This window comes from Monopterus albus, unplaced genomic scaffold (assembly GCF_001952655.1).
Source record: "Monopterus albus unplaced genomic scaffold, M_albus_1.0 scaffold143.1, whole genome shotgun sequence".
Lineage (NCBI taxonomy): Eukaryota > Metazoa > Chordata > Actinopteri > Synbranchiformes > Synbranchidae > Monopterus > Monopterus albus.
The window spans coordinates 214,179-231,519 of record NW_018128023.1 but is presented as its reverse complement, the minus strand read 5'-3'; the positions used below and the strand labels follow the sequence as shown (position 1 = coordinate 231,519).

At 40.3% G+C, this 17,341-nt stretch overlaps 1 protein-coding gene across 2 annotated transcripts in view; it reads right to left on the bottom strand.

The window, feature by feature from the left end:
* Positions 1-11,889: 11,889 nt before the first annotated feature.
* vps50 (VPS50 subunit of EARP/GARPII complex) overlaps positions 11,890-17,341 on the bottom strand; it is a 101,952-nt gene continuing 96,500 nt past the window's right edge. For both annotated transcript variants that reach the window (XM_020614218.1, XM_020614219.1), the window contains 2 exons: positions 12,601-12,790; positions 11,890-12,516 (listed from right to left, as the gene is read on the bottom strand). In XM_020614218.1, the coding sequence (XP_020469874.1) occupies positions 12,397-12,516; positions 12,601-12,790 (310 nt within the window). In that variant the 3' untranslated portion in view covers positions 11,890-12,396. The remainder of the gene's footprint in view (positions 12,517-12,600; positions 12,791-17,341) is intronic.

Sequence of the window (17,341 nt, the reverse complement as noted above, 5' to 3'; positions counted from 1 at the left end):
GTAGGAGTTGTCCTCTGGGAACCAAATTTCATGGTAATGCATGCAGTGATGGCTGCAATATTTCATTCTGGATCAAAGTGGTGGCCTGACCAGCATTACCATTTCTACAGCCATGCTGCTAAGATGTCAGCTGCATCTGTGAAATATCCAGTCATGTAAATATCCAGTCATGTGATTCACTTACTAATGTGAAACTGTCCTAGAAGACTTGATCATGCAGAGTTTCAGGGTGTCTGTCAGGTGTTGCTGCCACCTACAGTATGGCTCTGATTGTTTGGTGTCTTACAAGGTAAGAAATTTGTAATAAGACCTGGTTGAATAAAAACCTGTGTGTGTGGGCACATGCAATATAATTTCATGCTACATTTGAATGTGTGGGTGCAAGCGTCTGTGTACACCTGTACTGTATATGAGGGTCAGCAGAGAAAGAAACCAATATTGTGTTCAGTGCTGCTGCCTCAAAGAAAATAAATCAAATGATTAAAATCTCTTTTCACTCAGGGACTAATCTGCACCATCATCTCTATCTGCTCATGAGAGAGTGGACTTTTGATATGATGGGATTTTAGTACTGGCTGCACTCAGGCAATATGAATTGTTACTCTTTTGCAGCGTGGAAGAGAAATGCATGTAAGGAAAGAAAAATACTAAGTAAAAAATTATGATAATTCTGTTATAGAAAAAGCTGTGTTTTATGTTCATTAGTTCATATTTGGCACATTGTCCCCAGAAGTATTAACTCACAAATTGCATAGACCATTATGTCATCTGCACTCTGTTTTCAAAATGAGGTGCTTGCATCACTATTCCACACATTAAAGGCCAAGTCAATTTATTCACAAAGCCGAGAACAATCAGAATTTTTATTGGATTTTTAAATTGCACTTAATGGTGTTTGTCTCTTCAGGAAATTAGCATCCTCCAGAAGTCAGTGGAGAGAGTAGCGTAGAGATTACCTAATGAAATAACTCCTTCTTCAGGATTACAATGCGTCGCTCATGAATTACAATCTGAAACAATTTTCGAGTGTTCAGAATCTTTCTATGTGATAATTAGCTAGGCCCTCTTGATTTAAACACTTTGATATTAAGTACCAAAGCAATGCCCCTACAGCACATAACTCATCCACTTGTGTAACAATATCCACTGCCACATTTGTATCCTATTTTGTTATGATGCAGAGAAACGAGAGACCTGAGATGAGCCATATTTTCTAGAGATGCACACATAAGTAGGAGAGAGAGTACACAGTGGATTCGGACACCCTCACTTTGTGTTGTAAATTTAATTTGAAATGAATACAAATGTCATTTTTGCCTGTCAACCTGTAGTAACCCACAATGACAAAGTGTTTTCATATGTTTTTAAAAACCTTTCCATATGTATTAAAATTTAAAAACGAATCCCTCTAATTTACAAAAGTACTCAGACCCTCTGCTGTGGCATTTGGGGTCAGGCGCATCCTGTTTGCTTCAGTATTTCCCGAGATGTGTCTAGAATTGATAAGAGTCCATCTGTGGCAAATTGACTTGACTGGACATATTTAGAAAGGCACAGACCTTTGTATATAAGGTCCCACAATTCACACTGTATGTCAGGATGAAAACCAAGCCATGAAGTCCAAGGAATTATCTGTAGACCTCTTTTGTAAAACTGTGGTGAGGCATAGTTTAGGGAAAGGGTATAAAACCATGTTTAAAGCTTTGAGTGTTCCCAGGAGCACAGTGGCCTCAGTAACTATGGCATGGAAGAAGTTTTGAACTGCCAGGACTCTCCCTAGAAACTGCAAGAAGGGCCTGTGACTGGCAGGTGACCAAGAACTCAGCAGTCACTCTAACACAACTTTAGAAGTCCTCTGCAGAGATGGGAACCTGCTGGAAGGACGAGCATCTCAACAGCACTCTATCAATCAGGCTAGTGGCCACATTCATAAAAAGGCATATGACAGCCCACTTAGAGTTTGTCAGACAGCGTTTAAAGGATCCACAGGGCATGAAGACAAAGATTCTTTGGGCAGAACTCCAAGCACTGTATGGCAATTCATCTGTGTGTGCTGAAGGCTGCCACACATTGTGCCACATCACCCATGCTGCCTTAAAAGAAACCCTCATAAGAATATCAGTGGATATCTGTTCAAGTCAGAGAAGAAGTCAAAACCTGATGGTCAAAAAACAAAAAACAAAGTAGGCAATTCTTTACCTCTTGTTTGTCCTAAAAACAAGGTTACCCTGTCAGTCTGCTTGGGGTTTGTAATATGTCTTAGAAGATAACTCTCTCAGTCATGTCCTAGTAGGACGTGTTCCCTCATAATGCACTTATGACATTTGTGAGACAAAGAATGAATTACCAGAGCACTCGACAGTACATGCTGCAGTGGAAGAGATGAAACAGCTCAATTTCACTCTCCCTACATTTTGTCCTTTAATACACATTTTGTATAAAACTTTGCTGTGTTTCTTGTTTCTGTGTATCTGCCAGATATTGTAGCACTCCTGACAGCAGGAACACAATTATTCAGTGTCAGAATAATTATGCACACAGAAACAATGCAATTTTCTAGAACCGAGGGAGGCAGAGCACTTAAGTACACAGTTACGTGTTTGCCTGCATGTATATTGGCAGAGTGTTGCACAAATTAACACATTTGCTGACGTTGCTCAAAGTCAGATTCATCTGCATATTCTCAGATGGTCTTAAAACGAGAGGGTACTACTCAGAGATGTGGATTGCTTGTTCAGTATAATCACTGTGCATTTACTTGAAGCAGGAACACAGCTTTTTATGATAATTTTGCCAGGAGTCTTAGGAATCCATAAGAAATGAAAACAGCTTGATGTAAAAGCAAACTGAAGGGCACTGTTAACTTTACTATTACCTTCTGTTGAGTGTATCCAGAAACATCATTTGGCTTAGACTATGCAGTCAACCAAATTTTATCACAGTACCTGACTGAAGCCTGAAAAGGCTGCATGCTCTGATTTTTTAAGCATTTTACAAGAGGTCCTAACACACCAAGAAAAGCACTAATTTATTTCTGTTTTCTCGTCCCTGTAGTGCAAATATAGCATATGTAAGGTTTGAGAAGATACAGCTTTCAGCGGTGGTTCATATCCTCACAAATGTACTATTTAGTTTTCATACAAACATAACACAAAGAAAAAAACTAAAATATATTGCAGTTTTGAAAAGGGGGCCACATATGTTTTGCAGGTACAAATGAAAAAAGAAAAATATGAAATAAAATTGAACAATACACAAATCAAAGACAAACAAGAGTCTACAACCCCTTTCAGACACGCACTGATTTTCATTAATCTGATAGCATCGGAACGTGGTGGCTTCGTATTTGAATGAGCACCCTGGTCACTTTTCCGCCGAAGTTTCAAAGGCAATCGTACTAGGTCAGACCTAATAAAATTTATGTGCCTTTTTTTCAACTGTTTGCAGTCACAATAACGGATAGGCACCACTGGTGTAACATACTAACATAGGACATTATTATGTAGAGTGAGGCTGCCAATCACAAGTCTACTGTAGGTTTTTGTGCACATCTCCTGTCTATTGTTGTGAGTTTCTCACCTGAATGTATTGGTTGCTAAGCTTGTTACAGGTTTGCTCAAAAGGGGCTGGTTATGCTAAGCTAAGAAAACCAGCTGCTGGCTCTGGTTTTATACGGCAGCCGTGAGAGTGCTGTCAATCTTTTTAGTTAACTAGAACAAAGAAAGCAAATACGTATTTATCAATATATCAACGTATTTTACTTTTACTTGATATTGTGCCACTGAAATGGTGCCATAGACCCAAGGCTCGTTAGTCAGCTAACAGTAGCTTTGGACCTGTGGCTGCGTTTTGTACAGCTTGTTCCAGTCAGGTATCCATAGTTTACACTGTCGCTAGGAAACAGGATGTGTCAGTCTGTTTTGAGTCTCAGTAGCAGCAGAAAATAAATTATATAATGCACCTTTAACTGGTCATCATGCATTATGTTAATTAGTACTGTGACCAATAGCCAATCAGCATACCTTACATTTAGCATGAATCTACTCTATAAAAATAAATGAGAAACACATCTGTAAACTTAAACACACTCCCTTCTCATACCCTATTCATAAAATGCATTCATACTGAGGCCACCCCAGACCTCACATCTGTGCGATATGTTCCACAAGTGCATTTATACCATATGTGCACATTTTAAGCAACATATGCTTCAGCCCAGCCCACATACTCTGATCCTTGAATGCCCTTCATATACTGAGGCTGTAAGTCACACACTTAAATGTGTTTCCCCCTCTGGTTAGTGCACTACAGCAGGATGGGAGGGGACAGCCAGCCACTTTTAACCCACAGATAAGGCGTTGTTTACTGCCATTCAGATCCACCTGTGGCACCTAGCTGGTACACACCCCATCACCTACTGTATGAAGCTTAAAGAAACAGAGATAGCACTGATCTATCTCACTCTGAAGGCCTTAAGACGTCTGCTAAAGTGCAAAATTAACATCGGTGAGTGGCATATACACAAGCAAGAACACAACCATGAAAAACGAGAGGGACATATGACATCCTGAATTATTAGTACAGACACTGGCGTTCTGACTTTCTGTTCAGAAGAAGCGAACAGTGACAGAGACAGAGTTGAGCAGGACTAGATTTTCCTTGTATTTATGAGCTCCTACTCTTGTGTTCTGCTCAAATAGTGTGATTGGTTGTGTGCATGCAAACAATTTTCTCAGAAACACTGACAGCATAATAAATTATAATTCTGATGATGAATCACTAGAGAGAAACAAAGACAGAGGGAGACCAAAAAAAGAAGAACCAAAGGATTTTCTCAGCAGAAAGTAAATAGTGGCTTTTTTCTGCCCCTTGTACCTCAAAGAAACCGAAGGCTGCCACCAGTGCAGATATTTGAATTCAAGCACTTGCACAAGACAGATGCATAATGCAACAACTTTCATGAGTTCATGGCACAAACCTCAAGTTAGCCCTGTGGTTAATTTAAATATGTAGATGTATATACAGACTGAGGCCCAAGTGGGATTGGTTGGGGTGATCTGTCCGAAGCAGGTCTGTCTGCAGGTTCTGCAGCTATCCAGGGAGAGATCCAGAAGAATGTGCCAGTGCTCGGTTCACCAGTGCTGAGCTCAGTCCACCCTTTGTATATAAGCCTCATGAGCACACACCTAAACCCTCTGAATTCATGACATCAAGATCAAAAATCCTGAGTGCCACAAAAACTTTATCTCTTCCAAATCTGTCCAGATGCCAGATTTTGCCCAAGTTCATTCATGACCTTTGAATAAAAAAAATAAACTTAAAACATCTACTTTGTTTCTGATGGGAGAACTAAACACAAAATATTAAAATACACAAAACTTTGCTTAAATCAGTCACACTAAAGAATAGCACATGCCATAAGAAGATAGTTGGGGTGGAGGTTATTAGATCCAGATATAAGAAAGGATTTTTTTCTATATCTATTCTACATATATCGCTCTTTGTTACATGCTTTTAAACTCTGATCTGTACAGTAGGCCAAAATGTTCTTGTGAGCAGTGAAAAACAAGGAAAGCCAGGAGTTTGCTGGGCCTTATGATAGCCCAGCCATTGAAATGAAAGGTACCGAACACAGACTGTAGTGCTAAAGGCATTACAGAGGGCTCTGACAAATTGGTGTGAAATATTGGTCTATATGGTAATGGTGGTATGAAATGCATTTTCCTCAAAAGACAGCGGACACAAGTGGGTCTGCATTCTCCCATATGATCTATTGCTTTCATTATTTTACCATTCAGTAACAATGGAAATGCTAGAAGCATTTCTGGGTCACTGTTTCTGGGTTCTACTGTTTGTGTCACATGCAGAAGTGAAGAGGAATGAACAGTCAGAAGAGATATTTTTATCATGGCATCTCATGTTTGATTTTTTTTTTTAAGGACTAGAAGTTTCAGGTACTTTTTCCCTTCAGCTTTAGTCATCCACATCACGTTGTCAATTTAAAAAAAGACTTTAAGCAGAATGTTATCTGCTACAGCCTCAGTAACCTTTAATGACATTGCGTCAGTATTATCTGTAGGGCACAATGTGAATCCAGTATGTAGTTGATAATGTAATTCTTTTTGCGTCTTTGCTGAGCTCAGGATCAATAATGTGCTAATTTAATTTAAACACGACGTTACGCTGTCCCCAACCTTAAGGTCAAACATGGTTTTTAACCACACACGGCAGATTGTTTGTCTGCATTATGATAAATACGGTTGAGACTGCAGATTGTCAATGTTACTGTTAAATAAATGTTAAATACCGACTTTCTTTGTATATTTTTAAATTGTGCTCACAAAAATCTAAGGATATTGGTCAGTATTTGCATAAACAGGAAGTGCAAAACTAACACAGCACCTCTAATGTATTCCATAAATCAACACAGCTGAGCTGACATACACTCATCAGATCTATTTGCATATTGCAAAGCCGTGAATAAACCGCAAATACAATGAGATTTGTGAGCTACTGTAGCTGATGAAATACAGACTTGCTTTTCTATCTCACACTCAAAAGTCATCACTCTGTTTGCAGTGTTGTGAAAGGGAGGACATGAGAGGCTAGAACCATGAAATTACATAGAATAATCTTTTGTGATAATTTTGTTTGTTTATCAGGTTAAATATTCAGCCTATTAGTGAGAGTCATACCTCATTCAGAGGCTCACTTATTAGGCCTAGTGGATTCAAGCCAATTTTTTAACAGGAAAGTGACACTGTGCCTGTGCAGGAATATTAAAATCCATTGAGTATTCTGTGGTTTGCATAGTGGCCTTGGATCATTGATGTTTTTGGTTTCTGAAACAGAAAGGCCATTAAACAAATAAACAAAAAAGGCATAATAACAAGGACACTCAGTGTCACTGATGCAAAGCAGCTTCATACCTGCAGCTTTTAGTCATAGCTCCTGCAATTTCAGTGCATGTGCTACCTGCAAGCTGTTACATTTGCAGTTTTTAGCTAAACTTAGCAACATTTGTTTATACTAAAAACTATGACAAAAAAATGTCACTGATGACAACAAACAATTATGTTTGAAAATGTCCTGTGGACAGATGAAACAAAGGTAGATTTGTTTGGGAAGAACACACGGTACTACATATGGCCGTAAAAGAGAACTGCATACCAACATGAAAACTTCATCCCAACAGTGAAGTACGGTGGATGGAGCATCATGATGTGGGGCGGCTTTGCTGCCTCTGGATCTGGACTGCTTACTATTGTGGAGGGGAAAATGAATTCCCAATATTAACATGGTATCCTACAAGATAATGTCAGTGTGGCTGTCTGTAAGCTGAAGCTCAGAACAAGGTGGGTGATGCAGCAGGACAACAACTCTAAACATTGAAGTAAATTTACCCCCCCCAGGATCTGTGAAAAGGCTGTGCGTGGCCTCTTTAAAAGACAAAAGATCAGAAAGGCACCAGGCCCAGATGGTGTGACCCCTTCCTGCTTGAAAGTGTGAGCTGATCAGCTGGCCCCCCATCTTCACACTCATCTTCAACAGGTCACTGGAGCTGTGTGAAGTCCCCTCCTGCTTTAAACGCTCCACCATCATCCCAGTCCCCAAGACAAACCTCCATCATTGGACTGAATGACTACAGACCTGTCGCCCTGACATCTGTAGTTATGAAGTCCTTTGAAAGACTGGTGTTGGCCCACCTGAAGGACACCGTAGACCCCCTGCTAGACCCCCTGCAGTTCGTCTACTGGGCAAACAGGTCAGTGGACGATGCAATTAACATGGCACTGCATTACATCCTGCAACACCTCAACTCCCCAGAGACCTATGCACGGGCCCTCTTTGTGGACTTCAGCTCAGCATTCAGCACCATCATCCTGGACAATAAGCACAGGCACCCCCCAGGGATGTATGCTCTCCCCTCTGCTGTTTTCACTTTACACCAACAACTGCATCTCGAAGGACTCCTCTGTTAAGCTCCTTAAGTTTGCTGATGATACAACGGTCACTGGTCTCATCCGAGACGGCAAAGATTCAGCCTACAGACGGGAGGTTGAGCAGCTGGTCCTGTGGTGTAGCCGCAACAACCTGGAGCTGAACATGCTCAAAACAGTGGAGATGCCAGTGGACTTCAGGAAGTCCCCTCCCACCTTACCCCCCTTTGTCATACTTGGCAGCACTGTATCAGCAGTAAAGTCCTACACGTTCCTGGGCTCCACTATCTCCCAGGACCTGAAATGAACGTCCAACATCAGGACCATCACCATGAAGGCACAGCGGAGGATGTACTTCCTGCGCCAGCTCAGGAAGTTCGAACTGCCCCAGGAGCTGCTGATACAGTTCTACAGAGGAATCATTGAGTCTGTTCTCTGCACCTCCATCACTGTCTGGTTTAGCTCAGCAACCAAACAGGACAAGTACAGACTTCAGCGGACAGTGAGGACTGCAGAAAAGATCACTGGTGTGAGCCTGCCCTCCATGGAGGACCTGTACACCTCATGGGTCAAAAGGAGGGTGGAGAGGATCTCTGTGGACCCCTCACACCCAGGACATAATCTGTTCGAACTCCTCCCCTCTGGATGGCGTTACAGGTGAGTGTGCACCAAAACAAAGTTTTGTCTGAAAGTTGTGCAGGTCTAATCCACAGCTACAGGAAGCGCTTGCTTGAGGTTATTGCCGCCAGAAGTGGTTTTAAACAAATTATTAAAACACTGTTGCCATTACTTTGTCCACCATCAGTTTATATGTTAAACAATGTGTTCAATAATGAAAGATCATTACTGTTTGTTGTTTTATCAGCTTAGAAATATTGCTTCTTCATATTTGGGTCTTTGGTGAACATCAGATAACATTTCATGAGCAATTTATGCAAAAAAAAAAAAGAATAATAGTAAATTTCAGCATATCCTATTCAACTTCTCTTTTTACTGATACTTCAGCTGACAGCAACTTAACTTCAAGCTGAACTTTGTATTGACAGCTGTTTTGCAGAGGAGCAGCCCAGACCTCATTCTCAGCTGTAAACAGAGCGGCGATTTTCCTTAAGAGGTTTTTCTACCCTGCTCATGTTTACAACCATTTGTTTCCACCCAAGCACAACTAGTCAAGCAACAAATTAGCAGTGACTGGTGGAACAAGATTCTCAGATGGCTGTCATGAAAGTTTGTGCAGTGAAGTCTGACATCCAATTAGAAGCTTCCGTCTGTAATGCCACTCAATGAGAAGAGAAAATGCTGCCATATGTCCATTAAATGCTGCAAAAATAACAACGCTTATTGAATTACTGAGATTTCTTTGAATGGAGTGTAAATGATCCCTTTCATGCACTCTGTCAGGTATCTGAAACTCATTTCTAACAAGCCCATATTTGCAATTGACCCAGTGTGCTGTAACTTTAATTTGGTGGCATCATGCTTAACAATTTCCTTCCTTCCTATTTTCAGTTTGCATCATGCAGCATATAGCATAGTTTCTAAACCATATTAACTCCTGCACAGTAATAGGCATCTTCTTTTTTTTTTTTTGAAAGAAACAGACTTCACCATTGCCTTGCAGATTTGTTTATGGTTAATTCAATAATGCCGCTTTAATGAAAACTCTCTGAACACACTTGGTGTCTTATGCGGTTCCCAGGTTGCAGGTTTTGATTTTCTGCTCTTATAGAGTGAGACACTGAGATTAAAGGTCTTCATGGGTTCCAGTTTGCCCGAAATCCCAAAATGTGTTTTTTTTTTTTTCCACCTATGTCTCTAATGACAAACTCTTTTCTTCTCTTCTCTGCACAATCATAAATGGTTGTTGTTGTATGTTTGGTTGTGCAAATAAACAAATTCACTTCCTTGTTTGAGAAAACACAAAACCTTTTTCATGGATGACTGTTCATAAAAGCAACTTTCTCTGAACTACAGCTATTGTGGAAAATTTGTGATCTACAGTAAATGTCCACAAATCATCTGTCCTCTGATATTTGGTGAAGATCAGATCGCATTCCGTGACCAATTTATGCAGACAATCAGTGCAAACAGCGCCATTACTACTGTCAAGTGGAGGAAGAACAGGGTCAGCGTGAGCACACTTAACACACTGTTTTCTAAACACATCCAGCTTATTTCACTGCCCTCTTTTATGGCCAGGCACATCCAGTATATGCACACACATCCAGATTACCTCCCTTTGTTTGAGAACCACTCCTCCATGTTTCATCAGTGGCATCTTTCCTATCAAACCCACTGACATTTAAAGGGAAAAGTGACTGTTCTAACTACTGTATAATAAAGAGTGAGTCACCAAATGTATAATGAGTCCCTCACAACACTGTCTGTTCCACCTGATCAGCAGGCTCCTCCTTAACAGGAAGGCTGAGGGTGTGCGACTACACAGGAAGCTGAATTAATTTATGTGACAGCGTCCTGCTCCTGTCTGAGAAAAGCATGATTAGGAAATGGCAATGGCAGTGCTGCAAAGTAACGCATATATTCTGATGAGCAGCAACAACAACAGTTCAAACTGCTCCAGCAGTGACATTTTTAGTTTATTCATGACAACATGAGAATAAAGTAAGCAAACATAGCAGACAGCTGTTAGTGTGTTTATAATGTTAGAATCATTTTGGTTCCACCTACAATTCTAACACCGATTACAGATTTTCACTATAATGCACTTCACCCTTAAAATAACTTTGACAAGGTTTAAATATTTGCATTTGCTTCAGTTGCTAAGTTACAAGATACTGAGAGGCGATAAAGGAGAGCTGACGTCCAGCAATTATCATATAAAAACCCAAACAAGACACGAAGCAAGAAATAAATACAGGCATTGTTCAAAACATTCACATTTACAGTATTCTTCTTGGAATAGTTGCACACAAAATACAGCACATCAAAAACTGTAACTTCATTACTTTTCATTTTGACAAATCAATTCACTCAGGTTAAACTAATGAAGATGAATGGATGGGAAAAAAAAATCTGATAACCAGTGCCTGACTGCACAAACCTACAAAACAGATAAAATATAAGCAAACAATTCTCTGTCCAAGATAAACATTTTCATAGACCTTCAAAAAATCACTGCAGAACAATAACAACATAAAAAACAATTCCTCCTCTGTTATGACAGATGGCCCAAAAAAAGCAGCTGGTGCAGACAGAATTTAACTATGTCAACGCTAACTACAGCAATTTGTTATTTTCAGAATCAAATCATCATTATATTAGATTTATTTAAATCATACAAAACAAAGGAACAAAGCATTTATTCAGGCACCACAAATAACTTCAAGTGAAATAATTGATTACAAACACACAAAAGATGGAGAAACTTAAACTGAATGATAAAAGGTAACAACCACCCAGATTTACTGTACTGTATCTCCATCAGGAAACACATTCACCTGCTCTCTTGGATCTGTGATTTGGTCAAGGTCACGGTGCAAGATATGTCAGAAACTGAGCACATTCGGTGAAAACCAGGAGAATGCTATAAACAGCCACATGGTCAAACCACACGTCACATTATACTGGTGGATCCTGTATTTCTGGTAGTTTATTTGGAAAACAAACCCAGGATCTGTTAGCCATGGTTACTGACGTGGTGTAAAATGTTTTGGTTGCAGACAATTTGCAGAAAAACTTTGTAAGCGGCATGCTTGTTAAATGAAGACGTGCATGCGGTTCATGGACAGATGATGAGACACTGGGCTCCTAGGCGGGTACATAAAGAACCCCCACCCTCCTACAGAGAAACAAAACTACCAGACTGAAACAGAGTTTTCTCTCTTTATAGTCATTTTGCATTGCTGAGGTTGTTTTGTCTCTTTGTGGTCATTTTGTATCTTGGTGTAACAATATTCCATCCCTATTTAGCCACTTGTTTTGCAACTTGTTTTTTTTTTTTTTTTGGTAATTTCAATCCTTTGTGGTTATTTTTGCCTCTGTTTTACTTGCTTGTACTCATTTTGCATCTGTTTGCTGTTGACTGACCTTCCAACAAGAAATATTCATTTCATACGGAGGCTATGGCGCAGGAGCCCCCCGATCCCTCGGCCCACTGGGCCTGTGTCCGGGAGGCTCATTCAGTAATCCACCCATGCATGCATACATCTATGCATAGAGAAAACTGCAGCATGCTCAAGTGTGAAACATTTGTATTAATATTCATCAGTGTCATGAGGTGCATTCAACAAGTGGCAGTTTGTGTTTTTAAACTTACAGTATAAAGGCTGTGGGTTAACAGAACTTTAAAATGCTGGATACAGTAGCTCTACTACCGTATGATCCGTAGAGCTCATTGAACACACCTTATACTCTACCATAAAGATGAAGACATTCGAAGCTCAGCTCCAGTGGGAGAGTTCCTCTGTTGGAGCAGCCATTTACTCTGCGCATCAATCTATCTCTTGGGTCTGTCAATGTCATCGATGGCTGCCAGAAGCTTCTGACGAGCCTTCTTGTTTATATGTGAACCCAGGCAAACGTTCACTAAGTTGGCTAGCTGCTTCATGGAGTACTCCTGTAAAAAAGTGTAAACAGCTTGTCAGAAACTGCCACTCAAGCTTGATACAAAAAATAATTCAACCACATATTTAAGTCTCACCCTGTGATTTTTTATAAACTGCTCCATGTCGTTCTCTGTCAGGTAATAAGCTTTGATGTAGACCTCAACAAACTCTTTATCAGGGATGGGTCGCAGGTCGGTCAGCTTCTCCAGCTTTATCAGGAACTGTTGGAAGTCGAGCTGCATCAGCGCGCGGCCCTCATTGCTGCATTTTTTCACATTAGCATAGCTACAGTGGATAAAACAGCAGAAGGGAAAAGAGGAAATTAGCATTGCCTGAAGTACTGAGGTAGAGTACAGACCACAAGTGGAAGGCAAATACTGTGTTATTTTTAAGTTTTGATCCATGGAAGTCATCACAGATGTTGGTGTTATGTTAGGGAACTGAAATGCACAACAATATTCAATTTTATAATGTGATGTTAAGTCAATTTCAGTTATTCCTTCAAGAAATGATCCTTTATTACAGGCAAACCTGTCTGCAAATTGAAAGGCATGCTGCAGTGGTTTTAAATTCTCGTCTTCACTATTTCAGTATTTCCCAGTGATCAGTATCCTTTGAGTCTTAAGGGCATAAATGTAGAGTTTAAAAATTCTTAATGGCAATGCCAAGTAAAGAGTCATGTAAGTGTACTTTATATTTTAGTAAGTGTACTTTTTTTATTGAAAAATACTCACAGTACAACAATGGAAATAAGTTATCAAATAAGTTTCAGGGTTATATGTAACTGTCATTTGTGTTACAAGCTATTTATGGTGTATACTTTTAAAGTTACATTTCTTTTCTTATTCAATGTATTTTATAATATACTATATAAACGCTGTCTGCATAATGTGTACTTTTTGCTGAAACATTTGTACTTGTATTTGAAAGTACTGTAATGAGTCAAATGTGGGACTTTTACTTGCACAGGAGTTATTTGTTTAGTAGGGAATCTAAATATTTCTTCCACATCTGGTTTTATGAATTTTAGGGCAGATGTGTGGTTCATGACTAAAATCAAATGAAGTCAAAATCAAATTCAACGTTAAAAAGTGTTCAGTATATTTATAACTGAAGTGTTTTGTACCAGATGCTGATTACCCATTTTAAGACATTAACTGCGTAGTTTATGTAATATGAGGGCATGCATGCGTCCTCATCTGTGTATGAATATTTCCTTTACAGAAAATTAACTGTGTCAGGTTGCTCCACACAGCTCTCTCCCTTTTCTCTTTTGCTTGTCAGGCCTGACAGAGTTTGGTGATGAGTGTTTAGGCTATGGCTCAGAATGCTAACAGAGCCGTCTCTGCAAGTCTCTTAAGGGAGACGAGCACTGAACAGAGAAATTGAATAACAGGCTGAGGGAGGTGGAATATAAACAAATAAATACGGCCACTCTGTCCTGGTGTGCAGGAGGGGTGGACAATGTGCACGTGTGCGTGAGTGGGCAGAGAGCAGACGTCTGCAAAAACAGTGTAAATTTGATAAGCACCGCAGTCATAATGGGAAATTTGAACATTGGAACGAGTTCAAACGTTCTCCTACACAATAGGAAGAAAGTGCTCAGAAAACATGTAGGGTAGTAAACAGGTTACTTTTCTCACCAAGCCTTCCACCTTTGCTTAATGTCCAGTGTTCTCTCAACTTATTTAAACACTTGGAAAGCCTCTAACCTGTACAAATGATCAGCCCAGAGTGACTCTGGCTTCAACATCAGATTCTTGCTCCCAGTAAAATGTGTGAAACATCATGATATTTGTCGGCTGTTAGCTTCTCACTTTGTCACCATCCAGCCAGAGTGACTCAGTGTTACTGTGCACCTGTCCGTCTGATCACATGGGTTTATTACACCTTCAAACTAAAAGCCTACTCCATGCATAAATGAAACAGCGTCTCTGGGTAAAGAGGTAGTGGGGATGCAGGTGCTGAGAAAACACATACACACACAGATGATCTGTCACCTTTCACAACCCCTACCTCTCACTTATAAGAGAGAAAGTGGTAAAATGCATTGTATGGGTCATATCAAGGGCTTTTCACATTTTGTGTGAGTGGCCTGCACTATGTATTTCCCTGATGGTCTTTTGGTGGACTCGAGAGGGCTGCCAGCATGAGGAGGAGGGCAGGAATTTAGAGTGGTTTTCTTGGGTGATAACTCTGGCAATGGTCTTCAGGTTTCTTTTGTACTTGGGGGAGGGGGTCTTTTTAAATTTATGATGTGCAGATGTTCAAACTGGAGACACTCTGTAAGGTTTTCTTTAAAGACAGGATGAATGAGGCCTCAAATCACTCTGATGTAATAACTTGTGTTGTTTGGCATATTTATTTGACACAAGCTTAGGGGCACATTTATGACTATAGCCTGAGAATAAAGAAATGAAGACAAAACACTTAAATTACCAAAACCCCAATGGCTTTAAGAACTGAAACCATCATTCTACAGGTCTGTCCTGTGTTGAGCTCAGTTACATTACTGCTTTCAACAACTCATAATGCTACAACTGGGACGGAGCAAGGTTTATGTCTTGTGCACATTTCTGCCCTCCTTTCAGTGCAGGACCAGCAAAAACATTTAATGCACAAAAATGACCACTAACTGAGGCTTTTACTAGACTGACAAACTATCAGTAATATCAAATGCTAGCTTGTTTAAACTATTCTAAATAATTTTATGAAAAAATGCTCACAAAATAACAATTTTATTTGGACAGGATAACAATAAAAGTGCACATTTGACCTCTTAAATGTGTCAGACAACATGTTTTTTTTTTAGATGCTTTATAAAAAAGATGGGTGCTACTTGTGTGGGAAGGCCTACACCAAACGGCAAACTGCAGTCAGGCTCTTGGGTCTCAAGTGCTCTTAGCAGGAATAAATAGTAATCAATAAAGTGCACAGAAAAGGCCATCATGCTCAGGTGAAGTTAAAAGGCCTGCAATCAGTTTTGTCTCAACTTCCTTTGCCCCTAAATCCTACAAAATTATTTATTTATTTTTATATAATGTGGTTTGCTTGTTATTGGGCAGTAAAAGTTTTAAACAAACCAAATGTAAAAGTGCAAAGTAAGCTTTTTGAATGTCCCCCCAAAAAAGGCTTCAGAGCGCGCCAACCTCCACCAAGGATGCTCAGTTTCCCCCATAATGCCATTGCACCTAAAAGCAATATTCCTTTGAAAGTCATAATGAGTTTGAGCGAGTCTGGGGCTTAGCTACACACAAGGTGCAAGGAGGTTAGACAGAAAGTCTGTGCTTTGACGATATTCACATAAAATACTTCATGCAGGGCTGTGTGGATCTGCGGCCTCTGTGCTTTAGAATTTAACCGCTCTGAAACAATCAAAAAAATTCATTCACACACTAGCATGCTCAACCACCGCTCTGTTAGTGGAGTAACTTTAGAACACAGGCAGTGAAATCTGGGCACAGACATAAAAAGAACGGTTCGTACTCCCTGGGCCATACCCTACCTTCCAAACAATTGAAACGGTTCGTACTCTGGGTACAGTATGACTTGGATCCCTCCGTTTCTAACAAGGAACTGTTGAATAAAACATAAACAGAAAACAAGTCTGTGCTGCAGTTCTATCAAGTGTCCAGTCTTAGCCATCATACTGGATGGAATTTTTTTTTGCCCTCCAAGGCTTTGTGCCCATCACGTGACTGAAAACCATCAATTGGCCCTATCTCACAATGATAATAAAACCGTTAAAAAACAGGACATGGAACAATCTAATTGATTGTTCCCTGGGCCATACCCTACCTTCCAAACAATTGAATCAAAATCCATTCATTACTTTTGGAGTTCCCACTCTGAGAGACAGAATTAAAAAAAAAATTTCAGGAAATAACATTCTATGATTTTTAAAGAATTTATTTGTCTTGCGCTGCTGAACATAAGTATTTGAACACCTGAGAAACAGCAAGAATTCTGGCTCTCAAAGACCTGTTACTGTGCCTTGAAAAAGTCCACCTCTACTCCACTCATTAATCTAAATTAGTAGCACCTGTCTGAGCTCTTTAAAGACACCTGTCCACCCCACAGTCAGTCAGACGCCAACTACTACCATGGGCAAGACCAAAGAGCTGTCAAAAGACACCAGAGACAAAATTGTGGACCTCCACAAGGCTGGAAAGGGCTACAGGGCAATTGCCAAGCAGCTTGGTGAAAACAGATCAACTGTTGGAGCAATTGTTAGAAAATGGAAGAGGCTAAAGACGACTGTCAGTCTCCATCGGACTGGGGCGCCATGCAAGATCTCACCTCGTGGGGTATCACGGATGATGAGAAAGGTGAGGAATCAGCCCAGAACTACAAGGGAGGAGCTGGTCAATGACATGAAGAGAGCTGGGACCACAGTTCTGTCGGTAGAACACTACGCTGTCATGGTTTCAAATCATGCATTGCACGGAAGGTTCCCCTGCTCAAGTCATCACATGTCCAGGCCCGTCTGAAGTTTGCCAAAGACCATCTGGATGATCCAGAGGAGGCATGGGAGAAAGTCATGTGGTCAGATGAGACCAAAGTAAAACTTTTTGGTCTAAATGTCACTCGTCATGTTTGGAGGAAAAAGAAGGATGAGTTGCATCCCAAGAACACCATCCCTGCTGTGAAGCATGGGGGTGGTAACATCATGCTTTGGGGGTGCTTTTCTGTGATGGGCACAGGACGTCTGCACTGTATTAAGGAGAGGATGAATGGGGCCATTTATTGTGAGATTTTGAGCAACAACCTCCTTCCCTCAGTCAGAGCATTGAAGATGGGTCATGGCTGGGTCTTCCAACATGACAACGACCCGAA